Consider the following 10,846-nt stretch of genomic DNA (forward strand, 5'->3'; position numbering starts at 1 on the left):
GCAGATGTTGTCCCCGGTGAAAAAAACACGTAGCTGTCCTCGTCAATGCCGTTTTTTTTTCATATCACAATGTCAAAACATACCGATCTGATTCTTGTTTGGGTGAAGAAACGCCAGACAGACGAACACTCACGTTGCGTTGTGGACGGCTCTCCGTTGGTTTTGTTGTTGTTGTTGAGGAAAAGGAAGACAACCACTTCCTGTGTCAGTCTCTCTAACAATAGATTTACACGTTTTATAAATGCAACTATTTGCCATTGGAGTCGGAGTCAACATGTGTAAGGTACAATCACTATTCAGCCCATTCAAAGCGTGCAAATAAACGCATCAATGAATTAATAAATATATAAATAAATGTTCATTCCCTCCTGGGATTCGAACTCTTCCCAATGTCAGCATAAATACACCAGAGAGGCGCTTACTCCGGTGCGCCATTCTTTTCACAAAAAATAGGTACCATAAACAAATCATAGAGTATACAACCAGCCATTAAAAAACAAAACAGACATGGTCACAGATTAACTTGAGACCTCAGTCACCACACTGATTTTATTTTACTGGTCTCCAACACGGCTGTTTACTACAGATTTGTTTCTAAAATATCTCACCATGATCATCTATTATTCATTATGTTATAGGCTACTTAGAAATAGTAAATATGACGCATGATATAGGTTAGATAAACTGTTTATAACATGACCAATTATAGAGAAAATATGGCCAAAAGTGTCTGAAACCCCACATTACAGTGACGTGATTATTGACCAGTCAATTTTAAATGTCCTACAAATTATTGAAGCTAATGTTTATGTAATCTAATCACCTGGAAATAGTATGTTTAAGATACAGTTGCAGTCGCTGCACAGAAAATGGCATTTCAAGGCATGTCCATTTAGAGCTCTGGTCTCCGTTAGGAGCGGTGCTCCTCCCATTGACTGCAAATTCCACTACCGTGCGAGGTCTCCAACTGTAGTAAAACTAAAGAAAACGATTTTGCTACTCATCGAAACAAAGGCTGTTTTGTGTTGCTGAAAAACTATTCTCCACGGTGGGTTACATCTCAGCACACCACCTTATCTGTATAATACACTTTTTGTGCAGAAAATAAAATATGTATTGCAGGTGAGTATTAAATTACTCACCTGCGCCCTCTACAGATCTGGTCAATATAAATAACCATTGATCATTAGGCCTACCATTGATCATAAACGAACAGTTTATCTAACCTATCATGCGTCATATTTACTATTTCTAAGTAGCCTATAACATAATGAATAATAGATGATCATGGTGAGATATTTGAGAAACAAATCTGTACTAAACAGCCGTGTGTTAGAGACCAGTAAAATAAAATCAGTGTGGTGACTTGAGGTCTCAAGTTGATCTGGCGACCATGTCTGTTTTGTTTTTTTAATGGCTGGTTGTATACTGTATGAGTTGTTAACGGTACGCAATTGTTGTGAGAAGAATGGCTCACTGGTGTAAGCACCTGTCTGGTGAATTTATGCTGACATTGGGAGTGGTTCGAATCCCCGAGGGGATAAACAATTATTTATTTATTTATGTATTCATTGATGCGTTTATTTCCACGCTTTAAATGGGCTGAATAGATATTGTACCTTACACACAATGACTCCAATGGCGAATAGTAGCATTTATAAAACGTTTAAATCTATTGTTAGAGAGACTGACACAGGAAAGAGTCTTCCTGTTTCTCAACAACAACAAAACCAACGGAGAGCCAGCGCCCAACGCAACGTGAGTGTTCGTCTGTCTGTTTCTTCATCCAAACAAGAATCAGATCGGTATGTTTTGACATTGTGATATGAAAACAAAAAACAACAGGCATTGACGAGGACAGCTACGTGTTCTTTCACCGTGGACAACATCTGCTGTTACTAGGACAACAGTAGACGCGGTCTCAACTTGATCTGGTCTCGTCTTAATCTTTGTCACCGGTAAGATTTAATAAATTCCTTACGTTTGATACATTATCTTATCACATCCTTGTTATGAAAACAATGTAAAACAGTTGCTTGAAATGAATATAATTGATTTAAGCTGAAAACGATTTGTTTAATGCCGTTTTTTAGCAGTGTTACTTTTGTAACTATGGCTGTTACAATTAGTCTGATAAGCGCTTAAAATGTAACGTCGGAACAGCGTCCACTTTCGGTTTAATAACTCACGACCTGTTTTATCAATTGAAAAACGATAAGTGGTTTATGATAGCAGACATGTGTAGGTTCTTTGCTTGAAAATATTACATATGTAGGTAAAACGATCGCAGAGTAAAAGACCGAAAAGTGAAAAATGTTACTTAATCTTAGCTGCTCTCCCCTACCATATTTGCCTCTGAGATGTAGTGGAGTAGAAGTAAAAGTACTGAAAACTGGAAATACTCCAGTAAAGTAACAAATACCTAAACATTGTGCTTAAGTACAGTACTTGAGTAAATAAATGTACTTAATTACTTTCCACCACTGCCAGAAGCCAGTGAAGGTCGTGGAGGACTGGTGTAATATGGTACTCAACTCATTATGAATGGCACATTTCACTTTTCTTTCTTTCTTTCTGTCTAGACAACATTTGCCTAACATCTTTAAAAAAAATTGCTGATCTACAAGCTGTCAAAGTTCAGGATATCACCACCAGCCCTTTACATCTGATCACCACTAACATCTACGGTCACACAGCACTGCCATCCTGTGGCATAAAGCATGAAGTGCAGAAATTGGATTTTCTGTGCAGTGTGTTAATTATGCTTGTGGTGTTTCTATATACTATACACATATATATGTATATATTCTATATACATGTACTGGCTACTGGCTTAGCAGTGGTGGAGAGTGACTATATAAAATGTACTTAGTATATTATAGTATATATATATACTATAGTATATTTTTTGAGTATCTGCACATTACTTGAGTATTTGTATTTTTGGGATTCTTGTGAATTTCACTCCACTACATTTCCAAGCTATAGTTCAAATACTGTAGTGAAAATAGCGTATCTACAAGCTCACAACACATTGCAATGTGAGGCATTGTGAGCTAGATCTGCTAGTTTCATTATTAAAGCTATTTGTAGGGACATTTCTGGAAAATCTTAGAATTTTCTTTGGAAAGTATCTACATTTTAATACAGCAATGCATTGATATCAAAAAGAAAATGTACTCTGTACTTTTGAATATACTTTGACGGTAGTGTTGTACCTGTTATTGTTGGTCAGTTTGACGTTGTCTCCGGGCGTCAGGACCTTGCCGTTCTTCAGCCAGATGAGGTGGGGTTCGGGCGTGCCCTGGGCCACACAGGTGAACACAGCACTGCCCCCCGCTGTCTTGGAGACAGACTGCGGCCACTGGATGAACTCCGGCGGCGCTGAGGAGAGAAACAGAGATATTGGATTAGGGTTACACTGTGCAAAAACTACTTTTTTCTTGTGATTCGCCAAAGTGGGCGTCGTTTTGAGGTTAGGTTTAGGCATAGTGTGTTATGTGAGGTTAAGTTTAGGGTTAAGGTTAGGTTTAGACACAGTTTTTGTGAGGTTAAGGTTAAGGTTAAGGTTAGGTTTAGGTTTAGGCATAGTTTCTGTGAGGTTAATGTTAGGGTTAAGGTTAGGTTTAGACATGTTTGTGAGGTTAAGGTTAGGGTTAGGTTTAGACATAGTTTCTGTGAGGTTAAGGTTAGGTTTAGACATAGTGTTTGTGAGGTTAAGTTTAGGGTTAAGGTTAGGTTTAGACATAGTTTCTGTGAGGTTAATGTTAGGGATAGTCATATAACCACGCCCACTTGGGTGAAACACCAAAGTGAGCTCTTTAGTAAACAGAAAGAAAAAACTAAATCAGGTTGGGATACCAGTTTTATCCATATCAGGAGAGAGAAGTGATTAAATAAATAAATGAGACATTTTGGATCTGGAATGCTATAAAAAGCTGATAAATGGGTTCTTTCTCCTAATTGGATCAAATTGGCAACCCAGCTGAAAAGATATGTTGTGGACACTGCTGTGAACAACTAACACACACACACAAACACGCTCGCGCGGCAGCCAGCCGTCCGTTCGTCCGTCACAGGGGGCAGATTGGCGGGGTCGACGCTTAAAATTCACACAATGGACATGCATATATATACCGTATATATATATACGTAGCACTGCCGTAATCCCTAACCCTACCCCCCATGCATCTCATTGATCTATTTGACCCCTATGTCGAACCCTTCCCCACTCCCCATCCCTCGACCCCTCACCCATCACCCCCTGCCCAGGAGAGGCCAAGCTAAGCCCCCATTCAGACTTGGTAGTGCAAGGGTGTCAAGCACCGGAAATAGCAGACCTACAAGCTCACAACGTGTCGTATCCGCGACACGTTGTGAGCTTGTAGGTCTGCTATTTTGGGAGAGGAGAGGAGAGGGGAGGGGAGGGGAGGGGAGGGGAGGGGAGGAGAGGAGAGGAGAGGAGAGGAGAGGAGAGGAGAGGAGAGGAGAGGAGAGGAGAGGGGCTTACGTTTGGTTGGGGGCTAAGCCAGAGGGTGAAAGTGTCAATGAGAAGGCCTCTTTCAATAGGGAGACATAAATCAATGTGTTCATGGATCTCTTTCCGTATTCCCCAAACTGCTTTGCTCTCATAGGACCGGAGAGCCCTGACTCCTCTAAAGCCTCCCGTATAGATCTATAGATCCCACTCATCTATTCCTGGAGAACAGTTGAGATGAGAGTCCTTGCTTTTGGCTTTACTGTATTAACTGCCTCGTACCATTGACTTTTTATTATTGCTTATTGCTATCTGAATACCGGCTTGTATCCTATCAGGAATACTTGAATATCTGACCACAGTGGCCAGTTTTCCTTGCTCTTTCTTTTTATCTCTATACTTCTTCCCTTTTCTAAAACAAAAGAAAACAGCTGCAACTGATGGAGCTGGTATGAAAATAATGGAACACACTTCTTTAGACGTATAAACCTGTGACGTGGCCATAAAGTTGAAGTTATGAACTGCAACGTTTTATTTATAGGACCACGTAACGTCAAACAGTAGTTTTTTTTGGGAAATAGGTTTTACCTGCGGCTTAAAAAGACATTTTGGTAGTTTGATAAAATGGAAGGAGAAATAGAGCCACAATGCAAAACTATTGTGATGACACTCTGTCTGCCTGTATGTTTAACGCTGTCCATCCACTAGAGGGTGCTAAGCAAGCTTGTAAATGTGCCAGTTCTGTTGGGGGCAAAATGTTCTCACTAGAATATGGATGCTGGGGTTTACCCCCAGAAGCAAAGATTTGAGTTAAAAATGTATATATATATATATATTCAAAGATTTGCAGACATTTTCACGATTCTTTTCAAAGAATAGCAGATCTACAAGCTCGTAGCGCGGCACTCTGAGCTTGTTTATCTGCTATTTTTGAATAGCCAATGGAATCTAAAAATGACACACAGATGTGTTCCCCGGTCTGAATGGGTTTAGGCAGAACAGAACGGGTCAGAAGGTTATTAGAGTCACAGCCTATCTGAACAGCAGTGCTATTAGAGGGGGGTCGGGGGGGGGAGGTAGAGAGTCATAAATCATGTGTCTGTGATTCACTTGGACTTGACCATACCCTTTGAGTATGCTGATTTGGAGAGGATGTATCTATGTTTGTTTGTTTGTTTTTTATTCCAGATGACTAGTAGATGCTAGGCTAAGAATTTACCTGGTATCCTATAGTTTCAATGTACGGAATGTAAATTAGAACGCATGTTGTTCAGACAGATGCTAGGCTCAGTGTGTACCTGGTATACTATAGTTTCTTTGAGCCACTATTGCTCTCTTTGCACTCTATTTATAAGAATATTTACCTGATTGTTTGACTAGAATTCCTGTTTACTCTGCTTATTCTGATCTCACACTTGTAAGTCACTCTGGATAAAGAGTGTCTGCCAAATACCTACATTGTAAAATGTTACTGTTATGCACTGCTTCAGTCCATCTCTCACAGCTCATGTTGGCTTTTTTCGAAATCTTTGCTTTTATTAATTTTACAATTCAACTCTAGCAGTGGTGTAAAGTAACTAAATGTACTCAAGTACTGTACTTAAGTAATTTAGTTGGTATTTTTTACTTCTACTCCACTACATCTCACTAATCTCAGAGGAAAATATTGTACTTTTACTCCACTACAATTATTTGAAAACTTTAGTTACTAGTTATTTTGCAGATATAAATTATTACATTATAAAACATACATTAACCACTTTAGCCCTATTTTATACCTAGGCTATTTGAAAATAGTCGATCTACAAGCTCACAACGCATCGCATCGTGAGGCGTTGTGAGCTTGTAGATCTGCTATTTTCATTTTTATACCAATACTTTTGTGCTTTTACTCAAGTACATGTTTTATTCCAGACTTTTACTTGTAACAGAGTACTTCTATATTGCGGTATTGGTACTTTTATCTAAGTAAGACATTTGATAAATTTTTCCACCACTGAACTCTAGCAGAGGATTTAAACTAGAGTTTCTTAGGTGGAGTATAGACGGCAAAAGTCGACCACACAGCTCAATCCAGAACAACGCAAGTTCAAGGTTTCTTTATTTGTCCCTGGGACACACTGGGAGACAGCCAGATGGATAATTAAATCACACCCCCCGTGTGTGTGTGTGTGTGTGTGTGTGTGTGTGTGTGTGTGTGTGTGTGTGTGTGTGTGTGTGTGTGTGTGTGTGTGTGTGTGTGTGTGTGTGTGTGTGTGTGTGTGTGTGTGTGTGTGTGCGTGCGTGCGTGCGAGAGACTGTCCACCCCTTCATCTGTCCTCGCGGCGTTAAGATTTAAGCTGTCAAGCACCCCCCCGCCCGTCCATTTGTCCGCCGATCCATACCATTTATTGATCAGCTATTCTCTCAGCTATAGCCAAGCGCGGCTTGACCTTGAATTTCACCAGAGGTCATTTGTTCATTAGATCACTGGGCTTTGTTTTGTAGCCCGGTGTTGCTGTCTTTGCTTTACCATCTGCTTTGACATTCAAATAAAACTAAAATATATATTGTTGCTTTTCGGGTGGAAAGCTTTTATGTTCAAAACCATTCCTTTTTAGTATTATTTAACGCATTAAAACCGGGAAAAGTGTCACATTTTTATTTTATTTTGCTATTCAAAAATAGCAGATATACAAGCTCATAGCACGGCACTGGGTGCCGCGCTATGAACTTGTAGATCTGCAACAAAAATATAACAAAAATATATTTTTTAAGCAACCATTTTTAACTCTGATCTGTGCTTCTGGGGGTCCCTGGAACACCATATTTTGAGATGGGGGTCCATATCATTTCAGGGGTCCTTCACATGGAAAAAGAGAACCACTGATTATAGCAACATAAGGTTTTTCAAAAACTGATTTAGAGGAGATTTTGTAGAATGCCCAGAAGCAAAGATTGGAGTCAAAAAAATATATGTCTTATGTTATCATGCCACTAGTTACATAGAGATACATGTAGACATGTATTTCAGGAGAAGGCACCTTGCAGAGCACCTTCAATCGCCTCAATATGATATGTCTATGTTATTATTTATGTTTAATTATCCGTGGTGGAAAGTAACTAAGTGTATTCATTTACGTTTGTAATTTTTATTGTAAATTATTTAGGTACATATACTTGCGTATTTTCCTTTTTCAATACTTTATGCTTCTATACTCCACTACATCCCAGAGGCAAATATTGTACTTGTGTACTCCCCTACAATGATTTGAAAACTTTAATTACAAGTTACTTTGCAGAGTGAGATTATAGTTACAAAACACACGTTGACCAATTAAGCCCTATTTTATATGTTGGCATTTGAAAATATTGTGAGCTTATAGATCATTTTCAGAAGATTGTTTTGCCCCAAAACAAAAGGCATATGAGCTGATATTCATAAGATCTCTTTCACTATTCACACACACACACACACACACACACACACACACACACACACACACACACACACACACACACACACACACACACACACACACACACACTGCGCTGACCACCAGCTGTGCGGAGGCCACGCCACGGGGAGGGGGTCACGCACCGTTCGCCCGCTTCCTTCCTCCGGGAGCCCATCAATCACGTTGAGCTCCGCCCCCTCCCCCCCAAAGACCCCGCCTCCTCCTATTGGTCCATCTATTCTCCCACTCAGGGTCCTGGAAGGTTGGAGGTCAGGGGTGAGATGTCAAGGGTCATCCTTTGACCTCACTCCTCCCCCCTTTAAAGGCGCATCCCACACTTCTATTGTACGACACACACACACACACACACACACACACACACACACACACACACACACACACACACACACACAGCCCTTGTCCCTTCAAGCTGACCATGAACATGGAACCAGAGAGACAGACAGACAGACAGACAGACAGACAGACAGACAGACAGACAGACAGACAGACAGACAAGACAAGACAGACGGTGTGTTCTCTAGTTCAGTATCAAACGTCTTCATTTCAAGGACCCCCACCAGTTTACTATGCATTAGGCCACAGACCCCCATAACTCTCATGAATTGCGGACTCATTACGGGTCCATTTGGTTCCATGTGTACACTCTCAGAGTATCAGACCTGTAAGGGTCCATTTGGTTCCATGTGTACACTCTCAGAGTTACAGACCTGTAAGGGTCCATTTGGTTACATTTGTACACTCTCAGAGTTGGAGTTACAGACCTGTAAGGGTTACAGACCTGTAAGGGTCCATTTGGTATTACACTCTCTGAATTATCGATCATTTAGTTGGGGACCCCCTAGATTACAAGTTCACACGCAAACTCACCAACCAGCCTTTAGATTGATGGTCTCTAACTGTTTAGGCTCTGGTACCCTAACCCAAGTGCCCCCTTTACCTGACTACAATGGTTTGCTTAGAAAACTGCAAGATAAAAACCATAGATAGTGTAGGATGCTATAAATGAATGATAACAGTATTACAAACAAGTTATGGAGTGGAAGAGTTGCAATTAGTGCCCCCTGAACAGATGTATTTGGCTCTAATATTTCAGTTTAAGTCCAATTTTGATTTCAATATGTTGAAAATAAAACACAAATCAAGAAGTAGTTGTGCTCGTTTTAACACTTGGTCTAACACAGTTAGTCACTGCTATTTTTATTTTTTATTAAACATAGCAGTCAAATGTATTCTTTGATTTTCCACTTTCTCTCACATACACCATGCAGTACCTCCTTGTACCCCTAGGGGGTACACAACCAGAAGCACTGGTTTAAGCCCTCAGCTCTCCGGCCATCGTGTCCACTTTGAACATGACTTATATATACTGTCAACAAATCAATACTATAACAATACACTGGCTTATGTCATTGCTTACCGAGCCTGCCTGCTCTGTACTACTGCAATGCTTCATTTGGTTGAGAATGATACAGAAAATACATTTTCAGGACGGGATAACAATTTAGTCTAATCAGGAGAGAGAATGCCACAAAGATATTGTATCAGCTTACATTGTATAGTGTCTCAGTTTCAATTTTGTTCAATTTCACTTAGTTTCACAACATTGTTATCCCAACCTGAACATGTATTTTGTGTTTACTGAAGAGCTGGAGAGACATGGAGACCCCTGTCACTGAACACACACTACTGTATATATCAATAATTACTATCACAATATAGAGCTATTTAAAACATAGAAAAGGAAAACAAAAGTCACCTTTGACATGATCTAACTTCCTGCTTCTAAGCCTTAACCACTATTTTTGGGCATATCATTATAGGTAAAAATAACCAACATGTAAAAGAAAAGAAAAGAAAAGACACTGCAACAATACCAGATCTCTGAGCTTGTAGATCTGGTATTTTTTGGCATTTCTTTTGTATAATACAGGGCAGTGTTTCTCAAAGTGACCAGGGACCCTCAATGTTCCTTGAGGGGGTTCCAAATGGACCCTTACAGGTCTGTAACTCTGAGAGTGTACAAATGGAACCAAATGGACCCTTACAGTTATGTAACTGAGAGTGTAAAATGGAACCAAATGGACCCTTACAGGTCTGTAACTCTGAGAGTGTGTGGAACCAAATGGACCCTTACAGGTCTGTAACTCTGAGAGTGTACAAATGGAACCAAATGGACCCTTACAGGTCTGTAACTCTGAGAGCGTACAAATGGAACCAAATTACAGGTCTGTAACTCTGAGAGTGTACAACCATTTGGTTCCATTTATACGCTTATGTCCTAGAAATGTAAAAGGTTTGAGCACCGCTGATATAGCTTGGTTAATTGGCTAGGTCAGTATACAGGGTGAACACGCTCTTTGTTCCTCTCCGTTCCAGCCAAAAAGAGAGGAGTAGTGGATCAATAAGTGAATGAATATTATTAATGGTGTGTCCGTTCCCCCCCCCCCCCCCCACATACACACACACACACTCCACTAATCAATCTGATAGCATTGACTGATCCTCTCGCACTGTGTGACACCACACTGCATGGATGGAAGGACAGCGCTGTCACAATGACACAATTTAAGTCAACGATTAATTGTCCTACAAAATAATTGCGATTGACGATTTAAATGTGTTTTTTTTTGGGGCATCGAACATTGGAACATAATGAATACAAAATGTAATCTATGTCATCGTAATCAAAAGTTGCACAGGGAAGATATGACACGTAACTTAAAGGGGAAGACCACCCATTTTCAATATTTAACTATGTCATTAATATAGCATAAAGGAGTTGTGTGGAAATAAGAAAAAATTTAAATGTTAAAAATTTTAAATGTTAAACCCAAATTGATTTTGGGTTTAACATTGCAAATTACACCGTGATGAGTCATCATGGTGTAATTTGCAATGTTAAACCCAAAAT

The 10,846-nt window shown here is 39.9% G+C and overlaps 1 protein-coding gene across 1 annotated transcript in view; it reads right to left on the reverse strand.

The window, feature by feature from the left end:
* LOC308095743 (immunoglobulin superfamily DCC subclass member 3-like) overlaps positions 1-10,846 on the reverse strand; it is a gene marked incomplete at its 3' end in the record, with an annotated part of 34,488 nt that overhangs the window by 11,696 nt on the left and 11,946 nt on the right. The window contains exon 6 of the mRNA XM_080442782.1: positions 3,219-3,384. Within this exon, the coding sequence (XP_080298908.1) occupies positions 3,219-3,384 (166 nt within the window). The remainder of the gene's footprint in view (positions 1-3,218; positions 3,385-10,846) is intronic.

This window comes from Gymnoscopelus braueri (assembly GCF_963280865.1).
Source record: "Gymnoscopelus braueri genome assembly, chromosome: 11".
Lineage (NCBI taxonomy): Eukaryota > Metazoa > Chordata > Actinopteri > Myctophiformes > Myctophidae > Gymnoscopelus > Gymnoscopelus braueri.